The sequence below is a fragment of the Merops nubicus genome, unplaced genomic scaffold, assembly GCF_000691845.1.
Source record: "Merops nubicus isolate BGI_N331 unplaced genomic scaffold, ASM69184v1 scaffold6942, whole genome shotgun sequence".
NCBI classification, from domain to species: Eukaryota; Metazoa; Chordata; class Aves; order Coraciiformes; family Meropidae; genus Merops; species Merops nubicus.
In genome coordinates this window covers 1,168-22,840 of record NW_008591467.1, presented here as the reverse complement: position 1 = coordinate 22,840, position 21,673 = coordinate 1,168, and the positions used below count along the sequence as shown (strand labels likewise).

The 21,673-nt window shown below is 40.7% G+C and overlaps 1 protein-coding gene across 1 annotated transcript; it reads left to right on the top strand.

Moving 5' to 3' along the window:
* Positions 1-635: 635 nt before the first annotated feature.
* Positions 636-17,325, top strand: RIOK2 (RIO kinase 2; the record flags this gene model as incomplete). The annotated part of the gene is made up of 9 exons (XM_008950263.1): positions 636-774; positions 1,670-1,786; positions 2,708-2,883; positions 5,751-5,839; positions 8,976-9,167; positions 9,598-9,690; positions 10,606-11,142; positions 12,112-12,208; positions 17,164-17,325. Coding segments are annotated over 9 exons (1,602 nt in total), but the record flags the coding sequence as incomplete, so codon positions are not given.
* Between the last annotated feature and the right edge of the window lie 4,348 nt (positions 17,326-21,673).

The window sequence follows — 21,673 nt, the reverse complement described above, 5'->3', positions numbered from 1 at the left end:
GGCGGCGGGGAATGGGGTCTGCTGCTGTTCTGGGCCTGAGGTTGGGGTTTTCTGACGGGAAGGGCCCGGGTCTTGCCGGTCGTGCCTTCAGCGGGCAGCCCCGGAGGAATCTTTAACCCAGGGCTGTCGCTGGGGCTGGGCAGGCCGTGGCCCCCCCGGTGAGATGCCGTCACCAGTTTCTCCACACGTGCCGATTGCTTTTGGCACCCTGGCTAACGAGGAGTGGCCAGAGGCTTGCTAGTGCACAGCACGGTTCCTTGCCTAGTGGCACGGTGAGCACATGTTGTGCCGCTTGGCCTGTCTGACTCGGCTGACAGCAGGAGTACTGGTGAAAAGGCAGAGTGGGTCGTGGCTGTGTACACACGAGAAAAGGATCTCCTTTCACAAGCGTAGAGCAGCTCTTACCCGTTCCTGTGACTGAAATCAAATCAGCTGTTCAGCTTCTGGCTGGTCCTGCAGAAGTTGCAAGGTTGAATTATAGAAAGGCTAATAGGGGGCAGTGATGCATATTAAAAGGTTTTGGTTGAATCATTAAAAAAAATCCATGAAAAGTGATTTTAGTCTCAAGTGGGACCTAATATTATTTCATAGCTGAACACCAGGGCTAATAAGTCTGTTTTTATTTACTCTTTTAGGTGGAAATGGGCATGAAGAACCATGAAATCGTTCCTGCTAGTTTAGTTGCTTCCATTGCCAGCCTTAAACATGGTGGCTGTAATAAAATTTTGAGAGAATTGGTGAAACACAAACTTCTAGCTTATGAACAAACTAAAAGTGAGTTTGAATTTTATGGTGGGTTCCCTCTCTCGTTCTATCCCCAGTGTCTCACTGTGATACTTCTACAAGCTTGGCACGTGTGAGCATCCAGACCACGTGCCTTCTTTCGGACCTACCCTGCGAATACGGAGCTGTACAGCACCAGATGTTACTGCTGTCTGTTGAGCTGCTCATGCCTATAAAAATGACAGGCAGAAAAGAGATGAACAGTTAACTTTCTTTTTTGCTTGGTCACCAAAGTGATGAAAAATAAAAGAATTGTCAGTTAAGGCAGTATTCAAATTTGTATGGGAACCAACCCAAATGAGTTACTGTCTTACAGTACACGAACTGGAGCAGACTGCAAAAAAAGCCTTGTTGTATATTGTGCCCCCTCAGAAACAGCAACAAGTACAAGCTGTAAAGAAGCAGTGACAAGTAATAGTTTTGCAAGCCTTTCCCTATTTCCTTCAGCCTTTTAGTTGTATTTGGTTCTGCAAACATGCTGCAGGAGTTTTCAGGAAATCCCTATCCTTCATGTGCCAGTTCTTCAGAGCATTAAGGGTCACCCTAGATCATCACAACACTCCCAGATCCCTTCTGTCTCCTGTGTGTGTGTCTTCATAAATGCCTCTTGGGTTTTCCCAAGCTATTCTAGGTACTACTGTTGCTTCTATTAGAGAGGGGGCAACAGCATATCTGTGTTTGGCCCAGTTGTCAATTTTCATAAAACTTGAAGAAACTTAGCCATCATTACCATTCTCTCAAATTGGGCTGATATTACCCCAGCAGGTGAAATATTACTTGGGTGTTGTGTACTGTAAGCTGAAACAAGAAATTGAGACTTAGTTTAAACGTAATGTATATGTAATGAGGAAAGGATTGTATTGTGTTGCATTTTATTCTTGCCTAGCTGTCCAGGGTTATCGGTTGACTAATGCAGGATATGATTACCTTGCTTTGAAAACTCTGTCTTCACGACAAGTCATAAGTTCTGTTGGAAACCAGATGGGTGTCGGCAAAGAATCAGGTAATTACAACGTTTTTAATAATTTCATTAAGCGAACACGTCTGTAATGTTGCAAATGTTGTGCGAGAAACTAGATTAAATTTTTCATCTGGATAGTCGCATCAGTCAGTCTGTCACACACCAAGATTTTGGAGTCAGTTGTTGAAATGCTGTGTGAGGCTTCCATCTGCATTTGAACGTTTCTTCATAAGAGTGTTGCTCCGCTTTGACCGTTCTGATTCTTGGTTCATAGCTTAAAAAGGTGCTTTGCAGGGAGATGCTGTTTGTCTCATGCTTTATTAAGTCTTCAACTATTTTAGCAAAAAGAAGATTTCAGCTTTTTCACCCCACTTAGGTAAAGTAGCCTAAAAACTATTCACGTACTGTCTTGGTTCCTGTTATGTTCATGTAGATTATAATTGGATGTGGCGCGTAATTTGTGAACTTGAAGAACGAGAAGGAGATTATTGGTGACGAGTGGTAGAAATTAAACATAGGCTATTTGTTAACACTGCTTAAATTAAGAGACTGGTCCCTTGAGTTGCCTGTCCACTCAATAGAAAGCAGAAAGCTCATCCAGGCTGTGATTAGGAGCAGCAGCATCTGCCTTAGAATTCTCTCAGGGATAGCTCGTATTTGTTCTTTGCAGTGCAGGTAGCCTGGGCATGTTAACCTGAATGTAGGAACTTTAAGATCTACTCTGATTGTTTCAGATCACATCAGTGTTTTTTTCTGACGGAGTAGCATGATCTCTTTAACAACAATTTTTTCTTTACCAGTTCTCTAATATACAATGTGTAAATTCAGCTAATTGTAGTAGAACTTGCCATGCCAGAAATAGTAATTGTGAGAAGTGACAACCTTGTCACTCCGCTTTTCATCATATACTAGCTTGTTACATACCATTTCTTTAGTAAATCTGTGCCATTATGTGTCTTCTAGATATTTACATTGTTGCAAATGAAGATGAGCAGCAGTTTGCACTGAAATTACATAGGCTTGGAAGAACTTCCTTCCGCAGTCTCAAAAACAAACGTGACTACCACAAGCACAGACACAAGATGTCGTGGCTGTATTTATCCCGGCTGGCAGCAATGAAGGAGTTTGCCTATATGAAGGTAGGTGGCCATTCATAGATTTCAGAGGTGGTGTGATGGACAAGGGGGTACTTCTCAGACTGTCTTTTGATTTGAGTTCATGCTTGCAGTACTGGTAGGATTTACACTTCTTTTTCCAAATGGACTTAAGGTTTCAGATAATTTCTGTGATGTATGTTTTGTATATTCTTCAAGACAAAACAAAGCTTTGCCATGGAAGTCCTGTGGAACAGAAGCTGGTAATCATGAGAGAATTTCAAAGTAATGTTGTTACTTATGCATAGATAATTTACATGTCACAGAATCACAGGGGTTGGAAGGGACCTCCTGAGACCACCTAGTCCAACCCCTGTGCCAAAGCAGGTTCACCTAGGTTGGGTTGCACAGGAACATATCCAAGTGGATTTTGAAAGTGTCCAGAGAAAGAGACTCCACAGCTTCTCCGGGCACCTTGTTCCAGTTCTCTGTCACTCTCATAGTGAAGAAGTTTTTCTTTAGGTTTAGTTGAAACTTTGTGTGTTCCAGTTTGTGCCCTGTCACTGGGCACCACTGCAAAGAGCCCCATTCTCTTGACAGCCACCCTCTCGGTGTTATAGACATTGATAAGATGCCATCTCAGTCTTCTCCAGGCTAAACAGGCCCAGATCACTTAGTCTTTCCTTGTAAGAGAGATCTTCCAGTCTCCTAACACCTTTGTAGCTCTCTGTTGGACTCTCCAGTGGTTCTCTGTCTCTCTTGAACTGGAGAGCCTGGAACTGGACACAGTACTCCAGATGTGGCTTCACTAGGGCAACGTAGAGTGGGAGGAGAACTTCCCTTGACCTACTGGTGACTATTCTTTATGCACCCTAGGATACCGTTGGCCTTTTTGGCTACAAGAGCACACTGCTGGTGCTCATGGTTAACTTGTCCACCAGGTCTCCCAGGTCTTTCTCCAGAGAGCTGCCCTGCAGGAGGTTAACCCCTAACCTGTCCTGGTGCATGTGGTTAAATCTGCCCCAGGGGCAGGACTCCCTTGTTAGACTTCATTAGGTTCCCCTCTCCCAAACTCTCCAGCCTATCCAGGGTCTGGCTGAATGGCAGCGCAGCCACCTGTGTGTCAGCTACTCCTCCCAGTGTTGTTTGTATCATCAGCCAACTTGCTGAGGGTATGCTCCGTCCCTTCATCCAGGTCATTGATAAATGTGTTGAACAAGACTGGACCTAGTACTGATCCCTGGGGAACACCACTAGGTACAGGCCTCCAGCTAGACACTACACCACTGATTACAACCCTCTGAGCTCTGTTGTTCAACCAGTTCTCATTGCACCTCAGTGTCCACTCATGTGATTCATACTTTCTGAGCTCCCATCTGTGAGGATGATGTGGGAGGCAGAGTCAAAAGCCTTGCTGAGGTCGAAGTGGACAGCATCCTCTGCTCTCCCCTCATCTAACCCGTTCGTCACACTGTCACAGAAAGCTCTTGGATTAGTTGGGAGTGGCTTCCCCTTGATGAATCCATGCTGAGTACTGATAACCATTTCCCTCACATGATTAGAGATGACCTCCAGAATGAGCTGTTCCATCACCTTTCCAGGGTGGTATATGTCACCAGTTCTGCTGCTTTTCCTTTAAAATATATTGCATAAACTTCTAAAAACACCTTAAAAAATAAGGAAATTTACAATTACTTGTCAGAATTATTTTTTTCTTCTTTGTTCAGTTGTCTTTTTTAAAAAAAAATTATTTGTTTTTTAATTTACCATGTTTTCTGTTGTTGCTGTGCTCTTGAGGGAAATAGTTCAGTCCAGACTAGCCTTATCATCTGAAAAGGCACACTTTTTTCTGTACTATGGGAAAAGATTTAATTTCCACACATTCATTGGTATCCTCAGAGTTGCAGATTTTTTGACCTGCTTTAAAAGAACGGGGATGTTATATAATGGCTGAAATTTCAGAGTGGAAAACTAATTGCTTACAAAGAACTGATTTTTCCCGTCTCCTTTCGTGCTATTCAACAGTACTATATACATTAAATATTATTTTTTGTTTCTCTTAAAAAACTGTGATAGGTTCTACCAGTAGCCTCCACAGAGAGAGAAGGAACTGTTACTATTATTTATAATCTCTATAGTGGTCCAGTTGGTCCAATTTGTAACACATTATGCAGTCAGAACTTGGAGGGATATAATTGTGAGGGTCAGTTTTCCTGAAAAAAAGAGTTGGGAGAGGATTAATTACATGCTGAAAAGTGATAATAGTATAATATTTAAGTAACAAAAGCCTTATTTATGTTGCTTTAACTTGGAACTCTTTTAAAAAAATTTCACTGGTGGCAACAGAATGAGTGAAAAATAGAATGAACCCAAAAGTTGAGTGGATCAAGCGAATTTGTGTTAGAAAAAGCAGACCAGAGAGCTTCTAAATATTATGACCTACCCTTGGGTAATCTTAAATGTGGTGTAATGGTGGTTTTTAATATTTAAGAATGAAGTTTTGTCTTAGACCAGCTGCGTATGGATTAACTAGTTAGGCAGAACTGTATTGGTGGCAACTTACTGGGGAATTTTTTCATAATTTTGTCTGTCTAGCAGACCAAATATAATTCTAGCATTTTTCCATTCTGTTATGTTTTCCTTCCGGATGCATGGTATTTAAACTGTAGAAAATCAAGCAGTGCACTTACTGTCTAAACTTAATAATTTTATTTGGTTTTACAGTGAAAGTTTGATTGGCTGTTATGCTGTCTTCCTTCTTAAGCATGTGATTTGATTTTGTTTTAGTTAGCATTTAAGTAATATATGCTGCTTCCGCCGTAGTATTTATTGCTTATCGTAGAGGGGAGTTTGTGAATATATGTAATGTTTTCTTAACTGTTTAGTTTTTGAATGTTTTGCATTCTTTCCAGGCTTTGCATGACAGAGAATTCCCTGTTCCAAAACCTGTAGACTATAACAGGCATGCAGTTGTTATGGAACTCATTGATGGTTATCCGTTGTAAGTACTGAAGCATTATTCTCTGCGTTGGGTTCAGTAAGGTGACAGGGTTAGGGTGTTTTCTTTTCATGTGGGTGAATTCTGACTTTACTGTGCTGAATAATGGTCTCTGCCCACACTCATTACCCTTCTACATAGTTAAAATCTTGCATCTCTTATCTCTATTCAGAGAAATTGTTTTTTTTCTTAGTCCAAAGAAACTGGTAAAATAGGGTAATTTTTTACAGTTCGGAATACATCAAAATAGCAGTGTGACCCCAATTAGTACTGCAAGTGTTTTCTACACAGAAATCACATGTTCTCTGTGTTATTTGATCTATACAATATTGATTATAATAACCTTCACATTCTGAGCTCCACGTAATCATCCTTGCTCTAGTAATTCAGGTAAGATTATAAAACCTCACTCTTCTAGAACTTCTGCTCTGTTTACCTAGAATAGCACATGTAATCTGCTTTTGCTTCTCTGAGGAAAATTGAGTTGTTCAATGTATGGAAACATTAAATCTCGTTGTGGTTTGTATGTGATGGGATGGTTTGGGTTTTTTTGCAGAGCAGCATGCAAAAGGCCTATATATTTTATGTAATATAGAATAATTCAACTGCCTATATAGAAATTTAAAGTGTCAGATTCTGGAAAAAACAGTTTATTCTCTTGGTAAAGTAATCAAAATCTAAAGTGTGCAGTTTAATCAAAAGGGAATTAATTAACAAGTGTAACAGTTGAAGAGTAACACAGAAAAGACTTATTTTCTGTCTCCCCACCATCATTTATTAAACAATTCCACATCCATCATGTACATGGAGCATTTCAAATTCCATGTAGACATCTGCATCTTAAGACATGGAAGTTTACCATGCTCTCTCTGTTTTGTGAATCTAACCTGAAGAAATGACTAGTGGATGAGGATTATTTCAACTATGCAAACATCAAAGAATCTCCAAATAGTTGAGGTTGCAGGGCACCTCTGGCAGTTACCTGGTCCAAATACTCTGCTCAAGGAGGGACACCTAGAGCCTGTTCCCAGTTTTTCTATTTTCCATTGCTCACGCTGAAAAACTAGTTCAGAGTTGGGGACTTGGAGTTATGCTGCCTTTGAAAAGTACAGGGTTATCCAGAGTTCCTGCCAAATTTGACTTGGCTTTTTCCTAGTCTACCTACTTTATTTTGAATTTCACAGAATCACAGAATGGTTGAGGTTGGAAGGAACCCCCAGAGGTCATCTGGTCCAGTCTTCCTGCCTGAGCAGGGACACCTAGAGTTGGTTGTGCAGGACTGTGTCCAGTTGACTTCTGAATATATATAAGGAATGAGATTCCAGACCTTCTCTGAGCAACCTGTGCTAGTCTTCAATTACCTTCACAGTGGAAAAAAATGTTCTCTGTGTAGCAGCAGACCCTCTGGTGTTTTAAGTTTGTGTCTGTTGGCTCTTGTCCAGCCACTTGGGCATCACTGAAAAAAGCCTGGCTCTGTCCTCTTTGCACACTCCATTCAGGTATTTACACTGGCATGCACATTGAGGAGATTTCCCCTGAGCCTTCTCTTCACCAGGCTGAACAGTCCCAGCTGTTTGCCTTTTCACGTAGGAGAGATGTCCCAATCCCTTGATCATCCTTGTGGACCTTTGCTGGACTCTCTCCAGGATGTCAATGTCTCTGTTCTGCTGGGGAGGCTAGAACTGGACACAGTGCTCCAGGTGTTCCCTTGCCACTGTTGACTAAAGGGGAGAGGTAACCTCCCTCAGCCTGCTGGCAGTACTTTGTCTGAGGCAACTGAGAATGTTGTTAGCTGACCTGGCAACAAGGGCACATACCTGGCTCATATTCAGCTCGGTGTCCAAGAGGACCCCTCAGGTCTTTCTTTTTCTGCCAAGCTGCTTTCCGTTTTCTTCTCTTTAATGTTAATGACAGTGTTTTCCTGGGTTAGCGGCTTCATCAGCTTTCCAGGGCTTGAGGTGAGGCCGACCAACCTGTAGGTCCCCGAGTCCTCCTTCTTGCCCTTCTTGAAGATGGCAGTGATATTTGCCTTTCTCCAGTCTTCAAGTACTTCTTCCAGTTGCCATGATTGATCAGTGATATATTAAGAGTGGCCTTGCAATGGTACCTGCCAGCTTCCTTAGTGCTTGTAGGTACATCCCATGAGGGTTCATGGACTTAACCTGTGTCCAGTTTGATTTATTATCCCCTGAATTGATGCTCTTCCACCAAGACTACCTCTTCCTTACTCCAACTCTTCCCCCTAGGACCTGAGATTTCTATCTCAGAAGATACCAGTTAACGTGACTTCCTGATTCAAAGAGCAAGCAGGACATTTTATGATACAGACCTGTGGCTATGAGAATTGACACCAATTAATTTTTGTATTAATATGAAAGTGTTCAACAGGAGCCTATTACAGAGCTGCTAGACTTCCATTGTTCATTCTTTAATTGTACAAATGATCCGTTCTAATAATACTGTAGTACTGTATTAGGACCAAAATATTTCACAGTAACTGTAAATGCTGACCGCTTCTTGAAAGTTCATGGAACAATAAGATAACTGCCTTTTCACTTGGTTTATTTGTAAAGGCCAGCATTTTATTTGCCACCTAAGGTACTTTATTTTCTCAGGTCATGAATGCTTTAAGCTTTTCTTTTTTTTCTCCTAACTTAGTCTAGAAATATGTTTTTGTTGACAAAAATGTCATGGGGCATTTGAGTACAGGAAGACCTAGTTACTGCCAAGGCCGTGTGATTACCTAAACCAGGAGAAACACAAAAATGTATCCATCCAGTGTTTAAATAATACATTATGAAAGTGTTGCCTGATGGGAAACAATGAACATAACTTGAAATGAGTTTCAGCCCAGATACAGGGAGATGTTCTTTCCCGTTGAGGATGCTGAGGTGGCACAGGGTGCTTGAGGAGGTTGCACAGTCTCTCTCAATCCCTGGAATTTTTCAGGCTCCAACTAGACAAAGCCTTGAGCAATCTGGTCTAATTTCAGAGCTGACACAGATTTGAGGAAGGTATTTGACTAGAGACCTGAGAGCCCATTTAGCTTGAATTACCCAGGCATTTTGTCAGATGTATTTCTTCATCAACATTTTTAAATTAAGACTTTCAGGTTCAGAATATTTTATTTAATTTTCAGGTGCCACGTGCGCCAAATGGAAGATCCAGCCTCCATCTACAGTGAATTAATGGATCTGATTGTAAAATTTGCCAGTCACGGTTTGATTCATGGTGATTTCAATGAATTTAATATCATACTGGATAATGAAGATCGTGTCACTGTGATTGATTTCCCTCAGATGATATCAACATCACATACAAATGCTGAATGGTAAGTTCAGATTTAAAGGTGTTTTTAAACTAAATCTGAGAAGTGCTGAGGACAGCGAGTAGTCAGGCATGACATCTTTCCATAACACTGTTTTTTTTTCTTTTTGTACCATTGTTGTCAGTCTGCACAAATAGCGTTCCAAATATAGTTTGATTTGTGAATTAGTAGAATTGTCTCTTTAGGATACATTTGCAGTTAATTTCTTCTCAGAGAGAATGATGTTGTTCAGCTAAGAAGTGCTTACAAATAAACTGCATGCCGTTTGTGTCCCTAGCCTTTTGTCTTGGGATCACTAATAGAAATAATTTTCAAATAAAGTCAGTAAAAGACAAGAAATGTAGGGTAAACATTAATCATTGCAGTAGGCTTCATTACTTTGATTTCATGTTTGTAAAAATTCTGTGGTGGTTTGTGTTTTTTTTTTTTACAGGTATTTTGACAGAGATGTTAACTGTATCAAGGAGTTCTTTAAGAAACGCTTCAACTATGAGAGTGAGCTCTTTCCAGTGTTCAAAGACATCAGGTAGAAACTGCCAGATGAATTTGAGTTCCAATATTTATGGTATTTGTGTTGGTGTTTTGAGAAAAATGGCTGCCTGTGAGAGGTGCTTGTAGGAAAAATTTAAAAAATAGGCCCAATTATGCAATTTTAAATTTTATTTTTATTGTTCCTATTGTGTTTTCTTCAACCAAAGTTCCTGTAAGTAGTTTCCAAAACCTAAAGTATACTTTGAAGTGTGGAGCTGCCTCCTCTGCCTCTACGCTTGCAGCTGAGAGATCAGTCCAAAAGCTTGATTCAAATGGTAAATATCTAGGAAATGTTAACTGTTGTGCAGGATCAATTTCTCACACTTCTCGAAGCCTATTTGATGGTTCTTGTGTATTGAAGATTAATTTGGCTTTTACTTTCACATTTATTTGTAAAATGCTAATAAAATGGTATGGTGCCACATTATTATGTTCAAAATTTTCTTCCATATGTTTTTTGTCCTTTTCGAAAAGTAATTTTCACTTTAGGACTGAAGACATTGCAATGGAAAAGGCTTTATTTTGTTAAGAGATCTTTTCCAAAGGGATACCACACTTGAATCTCTCTCTGTGTGTCAGTGTACTCTGTTCTTCTGTTTGCTTGAACATAATCTGACATCAAAGTCAAATTCTATTCCTGCTAAAATAAAATAATTTCCTATAAATAAAAAAGGAATGTTGGTTGTGGAGATGGATTCATCTTCTGTAGAAGTTTGTTTCCCTCAGGTTACATTCTATTAATACTTCACCTAAAGCTCAGCACCATCATATGGTGTTCTGTCAGCAGGGTATATATATCTTCTTCGTTAATAATATGGATCATTATGGTCTAGCTTCATGAGTATTTTTAATCCAAAATGTAGCTTAATGGTTTAGCATGTTAAAAGAGAACTCTCTCCTTCTTTCCCAGGAGAGAATGTTCTCTGGATAGAGAGATTGCTGCCAGCGGCTGTACAAAAGAAATGCAGGAAGATGGTGAACTGCTTTACTCATCAGGTTCTGATGAGGATGATAATACAACAGAGGTATCAGAATTTGCAGAAGATGCTGATAAGAAGCTTATCTTCCTCAACAAAAATGAAGTAAACAATGCAGACTTTGAGTATGAAGTGGGTGGTTTCTCTGAAAGCAGAGTCGTGAACAGCTTTAGGAATACTGATGAAGATGCTGATCCAGCTGAAAGTGGTGAAAATACACAAAGGCTGAATATGTCAACGTTGAGTTCAGCCTTAGAAAAAGTGGAAGGGCAGGCTGTGCTTTGGAGGGCTGGTGAAGATGCAGAGAGTTCTGCAATTTCTTTTTTTAGGGGCAAAAGCATAACTGAAAATGCTGCTGAAATCAAAAATCAGACAGTTCAAGGAGAGTGCTGCAGTGATCAGGAGGATGAAGACAAATGCCCTAATCTGGTTGACTTGTCAACTTCAAACAAGAAATTTGGGCATTACAGGTAAAGATTCATATTTACTGTGTAGGACTGTGGTTCCTCCCCTCTCCTCAATAAATGTAAATCTTCCAGACAGCTCTAAAAGGACTACTCTTAGCTACCCATGTTTCAGTTGAAGAGTAAGCAGTCAGTTTCTTTTGAAAACATTGCAGTGAATATCTTTCCTGTTGTTCTCAAGATAGGTAACTTGTTGATTGGGTACTAGATGTGTAATGCTTCACACATAATGTGTGACAGATGAGTTGTCAGCTGTCTAGTTGTATCTAAAGAGAGCAGTGGTCTTCAGTTTGGTTTGTATTCCTACCTGTATTCTCTGGTGGGTTTTTTTATTAGTGCTAGTAGTGAAAGAATTCTTAATAGTAAAATACTGATTCTAAATAACTTATTTATTGAAGTTTGTAATTTGAATGCTTTGTCACAAAGACATTATTCTGCTGCTTGCTTAGCTGAAGTTAGCGAGAATAAGCTCCTTGGAATCTATTATTCAAATGTTGTACTGTTTGTTCCAGCTTCTAATTCCTTTCCTGGCATGCTTAGAAATTCCTGCTTACCTGCAGACTAGTCCCTAACCTGGAGTTTGCCAGCTCACAGTGTACCTGGTTGCATATACCAAGCTAATACTCCTCCCTCTTCTGCTTTTGCCTTTTAGTGAAATGACATGTCAAAATGTTGTGCAGAATCTGAAATATTTTTCTTTTAGTGCTTTGAAGCTTCTTTTCGTGTGCTTGGTATGCATGTGGCTATTGTGCAACAAATTCTTCCATTGTAAAATGCCTGTTTTGAACAACTAGTATTATATATTATATAAATAATATGGTTAGTATTAAAATGTGTAATGTTTTGTGGTACTTGCATGTTCTATAGGGACTTTTCAGATTATGTCTCAAAAAGGTAGGACTAAAACATGATGCTCATAAAAGCAAAGGATATTTACCTTGTTAGCAGAATAAAACGTTGACTTGTGTATTTTAGAAGTGAAGAGAGTGTTGTTCCCACTGCTGAGCACAGAACAAGGACGAGAAGTGTCACATCAGTCACAAGTGCTGGGAGCTGTTCAACCATTCCAGCGGTAAGTATTGTTGTTGCTGGCCTAATGCTACGTATATATTCTAATAACAATATTATTAGAATATTATTGATGTTATAATTACAATTTTATTAGTTATATGCTGTTATTATCTGGTTATTCTGAGACTATATTAAGTTGCACACAGCTGCTACCTATTTGTAAAAATGTTCTTTAACATTGTCTTTAAAAAGACTGTTAATACGTGCGTCTCTGAGGGTTTATATTTCCATGCCCAGAGAAAAATAGGTCTGATACTTGTGCAGTTGTTCACAGTGAATGATTTCCAGCACTTTCCTTCATGTATTGTTCTTTGCTCTTTCACCAGAGCTCTGCGTCGGTATTAACAACTCTCATTTAGCCATTAATGGGCTAATATTTGTTAATGCACTAAAATATAGTCAGTTAATTAATTTCTCTTGCTAGCCACAATTAGTATTTTTTGTCTTAAAAGTGGATGATTGAGTCAAGATTTAATTTGGCGTTTTTCACCTGTCTTCTTAAAGATTTCTTCACACTCTTTTCTGGACCACTTATATGAAGACACTTCAGTAGTGATTTCTTTAGCAATATGAATTCATTTAACTTTCTACATTACATAAATCAGAACATTTTTAGAAGAATTTAATGTCTTCAACCCCAGACTTTACACTAGCCAGTATGACTACTACCTCTGTCACAGTCTTAAAACTATGTTTTCATTTTAAAGGCAAGAAAATCCGATGTTCTGTATTAGTTATAAAGTATTCTTGTACAAAACTGGAAGAAACTTGTTTCAGCTGATAGCTGATCCATGAGGTGTTTCTTTAATTGCCATTGTAAATATGTTCAGCCTCACTTTCATTTGCAGTTAGGAGCAGAAGATCTGAAAAATCCACATTAGTGTAATTTCAGCTCTCTTATGACGTGTTCCAAAAATAAACAAGCACTTTCGCAATTTGTGTGTTTTCAAAGCATTTCTATTGCATAATTAGAGTATTAGTTTTTGAATACTATATTTGGAAGCTCTAGTGCTGGCAAAATTGTGTTTCTGTTGGGGTTTTGGTTTTGTTGTTGTTTTTTTTTTTTTTTTAAAATCAGGCTTGGTCTTCCTCAGTTACACCCTTTTCAGTTTGCTACGTACCTCTTCACTAGTTTTCTAACAAAGGTGTAGCTGCTCTCCTATGAAGAGCTGCGTTAGTGTGTGGAGGAGCCTTGTTTTACACAAGGTGCCTCTCAGTGGGTATAATAGTAATGGAATAGTTGGCTGCTTTTACTGCCTTTTTTTTTTAATAAGTATTTGAATGGTACTCTAATAATGGATAAAAGTTACATGTGCAAATAGGTGTTAAGGATCAGCACGTTTCTGCCTTGTCTAAGGCATATTTTACAGGACTTTATGGGAGGAAAAAAGTTTTGATCTTTGCCACCACAGTTCTTATTTAATGGCACGGCATTGTATCTAAGGAGACAAAGCATTAGTTTAAAACTATGGGATGAAGTAAACAAGAGCCAGGATGACCTGCCAGGAATTTCTTAGCATACAATATTTTTTTCTTCCTTCTTTTTTTTTTTTTGGGCCTGATAATTTTAATGTAGAATTAAAAAATAAAATATCTTTTTAAAATGGTACTGCAAAGTCTTAGAAAGGCAATTACTTGAAACTGTACTGCTGAACACCACTTGGTGGTACCAGTGATCATTATGTATCTACCTTCTTGAGTATTGAAAGAACGTGTGTTTGTTTGTAGGCAGACACATAAAATGTATTCAAAATATGTAAAAAGTGTGTACATATCTAATCTTCTGTTGTAAATGAAAGATAAAACCACATTAGCAGAAAAGTATTCAGGAGATTCAGCCACATAAAAGAACTTTATCCTGCACCAGTTTACCTTATGTAATGCTTTCACTTCTGTGCATTTAAGCTGAGTAAAATAATGGTTCTGCTCACTGCTGAATCTTATTTTAACTTCGAGTGTTAGAGCTGAAAAAATTATACGTATAATGAGCTGTTTGTAACATAAGAAAATAATTAGAAAACAATGGCACTGCAGTAAGATCCACTGGGCTGCTTAAAGCTGATGCCTGTTGTGCTGCTAGCATTTATCTGTTATTTGTACAGCTTGCTTTCTGTTCAGGGGAGAAAATGTACTAAAGCATAAGCAGATTTTTGATTTAATCATGCCAACGAATTCATATAGGCATAGATAAACAATGGCAGTAACAGCAGTAGGTTGTCATAACTTGGAGACTATGCCAAAAAGAGAAAGCATCATGAATCTTGGAAAATCGAGTATTCCACATGAAGTAAGGTAACTTCCTGTGCTTGTGCAAGCCTTTATATGCACTGATTTAGTTCAATTAGAGGAAACAATGTGAATGATCAAAAAAAATTAAATTAAAAAAATGAAAATCTGTTTACTGGGAAGTATTTCTCACTGTTTGGTGGCATGTAGGTTATGGTGATAGAAAGGCTGGTTAGTCAAGTGCTGTGCTTGAGCAATAGAATTTGGTGAATTTACATTCTGGTTACATGTCAAAAGACTTCCGGTATCTGTCTTGCAAAACTTAGAGCAAATTTTGTATAAACTAGTAATCTTGTCCTGGACCAGAGAGGGAGAAATAGTGAACCCTTCTTTCAGGGTTCTGCCCGTAGACAAAACAGAATGACAGATGCTTTGTTGGCAGAAGAAAAACATCAGTACAAAGGGTTAAACTGGTTCTGATTAGTTGTTCTTCAGCAATGTTTCTAAAGAGAATCTATAATTTTTATTTCCAAAGAGCTGTATGAATACTGAGTGGTACTAAGTAACCAAGGAAAGACAGACACATCACATGCTGTTGGTTGGTTGTTCACCCACATTTCAACAGTCAGCCTGCATGCAACATAACTTAGGAAACTGCTGTTCAGGGAGTTCCCTAATTAGTACAGAATTCCTGTTGAAATCACGAGCGAATAATTGGATTTGACTACCTTGTATGTTGTTACTTTAGTTGTACTAGTCGCAACAATTCTGAAAGAGCATAACTTGCCAAAGTTATGCTTTCTGGTTCCTGATTTACTCCCTACCAACTCATTACTTCATATGCTAGAATGAAGTTGAATTGGTAGTACAATCAACAAAGCACAACGAGGTAACTGAAATTGAGATACATATAAGGGAAATGTAATTAGATGGGTGTTTTTCCTCTTGTCCAGTTATATGGGCACCAACAGATCTTTTATGAAGGGCAGATTTTTTTCCTTGATAAGATTTTTTTGTACGGTTGGGTTTTAGTCCTTTATTATACCAAGGGCTGGAACACCTCTCCTATTAGGACAGGCTGAGACAGGTGGGGTTGTTCAGCCTGGAGAAGAGAAGGCTCTGGGGAGACATGATTGCAGCCTTCCAGTGTCTGAAGGAGGCACACTGAGAAAGCTGGGGAGAGACTCTGTACAAGGGCTTGTGGCGATAGGATGAGGTGTAAAGGGTTCAGGCTGGAAGAGGGTAGGTTTTGATTAGATGTAAGGAAGACATTCTTCACTAGAAGGGTGGTGAGACAGAAAGCCCAAGGCAGCTGTGGATGCTCCATCACTGGATGTGTTCAAGAACAGGTTGGATGGGGCTTTATGCAACCCAATCTAGTGGGAGGTGTCCCTGCCCATAGCGGGGGGGTTGAAACTAGATTATCTTTAAGGTCCCTTCCAACTCAAACCATTCTATGATTCTATTAATCAGAATAAAAATAAGACATTTCTTTGACTTGCAACAAGGAAGTATTTCATACGGTAGGGACTTGGCACGATCAAAATACTTTCATTCCTGTTTTTCTTGTAAGACAAGGTTTACAAGTGTGCACTCAGCATCAGTGCAGCAGTTTGAGCTGGGATCATCTTCCAAATGACAAGATGACAGCAATAATCTGTTAAATCAGGGCTTACTTTTTATTATGGATAAATATACAGAACTCAGTATGCAAACTTAGGTGTAAATAACATGAAATATCATTAAAGCTAATGTAGTTTTATGGAAATTACCGTTGCTGTTGATACTTCAGTTTCAAAATTTTTGCTGTAGAAACGCGAGATCTTGTGGATCTCAATACCAGAGTGCCTCACAACAGGGGAAATCTGGAGGAGTAACTGTAAATCACTCCTGACTGCACCTCTTTTTTAGGTACACTTGTGGTGAGGAGTGTTACTTTCCATTAGAACCACACTCAAATCTTTGTAATCCCAACTTTTTAAAAACAAACAAACAACAAAAAAAACCCCAAACCAACCAACCAACGAAAAAAAGTAACATGCTAAAAAAACCCAAACAAGTAAAACCCAAGTAATTACTGGAGGATGTGAAATAGTCTATAGTCTATTGGTCTTTTTTTTTTGTTGTTGTTTTTTTAAACTTAATAGGCATTTGTCTCATTTTCAAGCATAGAATTTTATCAGCCTTTACATTTCTGTAGAGGGCTTGATTTTTGCACTTTGTAGGAGGCCTTTTTTTTTTTCTGCACCCATTTGTATGCTGAAGTCCTGGAGCTGTAACATTGAATAGGATTCTTAATACGCATGCAGCATGCCATGCAGACTTTGCTCATAGAGAATCTCTCTTTTCAGTCATTGGAGCTATTTTATTTTCTGACAAAGAAACAATGCTGTTTGTCATTTCTACAGTCAGGCAGCACTGATGTTGACACGAGAACTTCTTGCTGCTCGTTTAGGTAAAGGCAGCACCAAGCCAGAGGCCTAACTGCCAGTACTGAGCAGGAGCTCTCTTGGTTTATGCTACTGCCCAAGAGATTTGGGCAGCTCGACACAGACCTGAAAACAGCCCTGTACATGCAGCATAATACAGCACAGCACAGACTGGGACTTGCTCTCAGTAACTGTTGTGTGGATCACTAACTTCTCGGTGTGCAGAGGTCTCGTATGTGTGTTTGTGTTAGCACTGAAAATGCATTATCATTCTGATACTCAGTTGTTGGTTTATTTGTAGGAACTGGTGAAACGGAAGGTGAAGCGTCAACTGACCAAACATCAAAAGTCTGCTCTGAGGCAACGGCTGCAAAAAGGAGAGGCAAATATTTACACCAAACAACGTCGAGAAAATATGCACAACATCAAGTCAAGCTTGGATGCAGCTAGTTTCTGGGGATAATTTATTAAAGCTTCCTTAGAACATGACAAAATTCATAGTGCAAACTGTTGACAGAGTTATGCTAATAAGCAGTAATTCTTTGTATAACGGAACAATCACTTCTATAAAACCAAATGTTTTTTGGGAAATTAATAATTTATCGTTCTGGTTCCTGTGATTTTGATGGGGGATTTTGTTTTGTGTTTCTGGTTAAGCATACTGACTGCAATTTAAATTGTATCAGGGTACTGGCTAAGATCATTTAAGTACAGTGATTTCCAACAGTATCTTGTGAATCAGTTGTACTGTGTTTATTTAGATGAAGAATCTTCTGCTTAGCCAATTCCTCTTAAGAGGGAAGCAAAAATTTTAAAACTAATTTTTGCAGTGGCATGGAATTTAAATGTTGCACTCATAAACAGTTTTTTGATTTAGTTAAAAACACAAATAAGAATCTGATAGCTGTTCATACTCTTAAGATTCCTTTTGTACCCATTGAAAGAGGGCCTGAATAGGGAGATATTGGTTAACAGAAATTTGCTTAATGTTGGAGGCTTTAAGTGAAGCAGAAAGAAATCTTCCTCCCAGTCCCTCTGCTCAACATCGACCTCACCAGCACAGGGGCTGTGAATATGGGGAGTGTTCAGCAAAACCACCCAGCTGTTTGGAATATGACCAGCTTCTGACACAACAGAAAAAAAACTCTCACTTCTACTTCCTTGTCTTCTGTAGTAGCAGTGTTTAAAGGCACTACCTGCTTAAAGGCAAGTTCATGCCCCTACACACAGCTCTGGGTCAGTGCTGAGCTATTGCATGGACGAATTTGGAAGCCTTTGTACTGCAAAGATTAATACAGACAGTGAAACTGCTTCCTGATTGCCTGGAGTTGCTCTGAGATAGAGATAAGGAGCTCACAATTTTGTCCTGTGGGTAGCAGAGTTCTTCAGGGTTGTGAGGTTGGCGGCAACAAAGATGCAGTCCAGCCTGGTAACATTAGGCCTGAGAATGAAACAAAGGTTATTTTAGGTGGGCTTTCTTTTGGAAAGACTTTGGCTAGTATTGATTGCCTTGCTGTACCTGAAGAAGACTTCATCCAGCTGAGGAAATCAGATTTGACAGGATTTTAGGTAGTCTAGTAAATGCTTGCTTTAATTTTGGGATTCAAACATTCCACAGCTGAAGAGCTAGGTTGTGATGAAATTGTGAGGGGTGTCTCTACTGCTCAAGTTCTTCTAGCTCCTGTGGGACAAAACCTTAAACTATCAAATGCATCTTTTCCTGATTTGCCTTCTGAAATTTGAGTTTCTTACTGTACTTAACGGGAGATGGCATTTCCCAGGGAATTACATTTTTTCCCCCCAGACATATTTTACTGATTATCTGGGTTTAGTTGAATCTTTTTGGGTTTGCCACCTTTTTACCTCTGGAGAAGGAAGAAAGATTGTATCATTAAGGCCTGTTGGTATAACCTGCTCCCCACAAGACACTGGGTCAGGGAAACAGAATGAGGACCAGCCGTTCTGGCTCCATGTCCTCCAGCACAGAAGCAGCCTTCTCTCTGCCACTGTGGCTGAAGCAGCATCCAAGTAAAGCCACAGCAGTGGCTGGTCCCAGTCCCAGTCTAGCTCCTAGTTTCATCAAATAGCAAAAGAAACCCCAAAGCTAGGCAGAACCCATGGGAAAACCTGTAGTCATGGGAGGAAAGCAGAAGTGAAAAGATGTGAAGAAGCTGAGAGAACTTCATGTATCAAAATACTCTGGAATTTTAAAAACCCCAAAGCACATTAAAATAAACAGGAATGTACCTGGGCAGGCATAGGTTGCATTGATCATTTAATTTCTACTCTCCAGTTGTCTATTTCATTTTTTGGTTTCTTCTGACCTAGCTTTTTTGAACAGCTTGCAACAACTGAGGGTCCAACAGGTTGTTTATGTCTGGTCCAGATCCTCTTGGGAAAGTGGTGAAGTTAATTTATTGAGCAATTATCCTATGGCCTGAGATATGCCAGTAATATGGTTTGATAATGCAGAAACAACTAAAAAAAAGGCAGGTGAAATCTGGTTAATTTTGTGATTGGACAGGTGACATAAGGAGATGTCCTGCTACCCCACCCAAGGTATTTGTGTTTCCTTTTAGACTGATCTGTCTCATACCTAGCAGGTAGAGCAGGCACCTTATTCCTTATCTAGTCTCTGTGGAGAAATCTTTTACTTCCAGGACTACACGTCTTTCTAGAATCACACATTAAAAAAACTCCTGGGTGCAAGTTCTGCCCCTGCTGCCCAGCTGAGTTGTACTCTTACAGGTAACCCCACTGCACAGAATGGCTGTTCTTCAGGCCAACACACAAATGACTGAGTCTGGTCCTTGGGAGCTCCCTGCAAAAATCATATTGTTTTTCCTTCTGTTCTCCAGGAGAAGAAGAAAAAAAGAAGGACTTGTTCAGTATTAAACCAGATTGCCAGTTTATCTGAGGAGCTCTGAGGGGAGGATAAAGGCCCCTCCTGGGCCCATGTCCTAATGAATATTGAGATATATGGTATCTCTGCAGCAACTCACTTGATCAAAACCCAAATGTGGCAGGAGTAAGGGCCACCACAAGTGACAACTGTTATTCCCTAACCTGTGACACAGCAGAGGCCCAAACAGGCTGGCAATCTGCAAGTAGCTGCAGTTCTCTGTCATTGACAGAGGGAGCGAGTTTGAGGAGTTCACTTGCTCTTTCTGCACCTTTGTGGTCATCTACTCTGTGCCAGACAAAAATGATCTGAGAAAGACCCATTTGGGCAAGAGACACTCCCAGGTCTCAGCATTCACTGGAATTCCTAAAAGGTGACTTCGTTGCTCAGAAATTACCTTACCCAAAGGACTGTGGCACAGCAGGACTCGTGGGCTCAAGTGGTCCATCCTGATGGGTATTGGCAACTGGTAGGCCTTTTGCTGCCTTGATTTCAATAGAAAAACCCTTTCATGCTCTCATTAAGTGACTTTGTGACACAACAGCTTAATACTTTATATCTGCCTCTCAGACACTTGGAACAACAAAGTCCTGTAAAATGCTGAAAGCAACAGCTTCTTGACAATCAAGGTAGCATTTATCCTACTTAAAAGTGACAGAATTCTGATACTATTTTTCAGAATACCTTAGGTGCTTTGCTTGGTCTAATTATGACTGAGTACAGTCAAAACATGAACGGGAAGAACTTCTAAACCCAATGTATTTAGAACAAACCTCTCCTACAGGACCAGTCTGTCACTTCTGAGATTTAAGCTGTTCAGTGTAGCCCCTTAAAACCACTATTCTTGGTATTCAATATTAATCCCAGATTATAATATCACAGGTATACCTTGTCCAATGTTCTCTGGCACTCTCCAATGGTGTCTGGTGGGGTTTGGTGGTCTCCAGCTGGTCCGCTGCTCTCAAGAAGGGTCTGATGCCATTGGCCTCTGACTCTTTCCAACAGTCTGATGCTCTGCGACAGTCTCCGGCAGGGTCCGATGGTCTCAGGTGGCCTCTGGTGGTCTCAGGTGGGTCAGATGGTCTGAAGGTCTCCATCTCTCCCTGGGGGTCTCCAACAGCTTCCTTGCAGCGCTCCAGCACTGCCAGGCAGTAGATCACAACCCCAACCCTTGCCTCTTGCCCAGGGCTCAGGGAGGAGATGGCACCGCCCCCTTTATGGTGGACTGGGCCAGGGGTGGGACAGCAGTGAGGCTGAGCAGTGGCCGGACAGCCAGGTTCTGAGGGGCTGGCCCAAGGGGTGCCGCTGGGATTCCCTGCTCAGTGCTGGTGGCGGGGCTGGCGCTGCTTCCTGGGAGCAGGGGCTTTGGAGGGTCCCTGGCAGCCCACATTGGTCTCCTGGCACTTTGGGCACGGCAGTGCTGGGGACACCGGGGCCATGTTGGGGTGGTGTCCCAAGGAGCCTGCCGGAGGCACATCCACCTGCACTTGCTTTTGCTCATCTGGGGGTGGATCCACCTCCATGGGCTGGGGGTGGTCTCAGGGGGGATCCACTTTCCTGGGCTGAGGGTGGTCTTGGGGGGGCTTCACCTCCATGGGCTGAGGGCCGTTCTTTGGTAGGGTGACCTGCATCGGCCTGACTTGCCTGTTGACTTCTGTCATTCTGGGGGCAGTGGAGGCATCGCCAGAGGTTCCAATAACCTCACTCGCCCAATCGACTGTGGCCTCCCGGTCTCGCCCCAGAGGTTGCAATAACCTCTCCTCGCTTGCCTCTGGTGACTGAGGCCTCCCGGTCTCAGCGAGATGTTCCAATACGCACCTCTCCCTCCTCCCACTGGCTTGGGGCTCTTGCTCGTGGCTTGCCAGGCCGAGCTCCCTTGCTGCTCAAAGCTCTGGCTGGCCATTGAGCC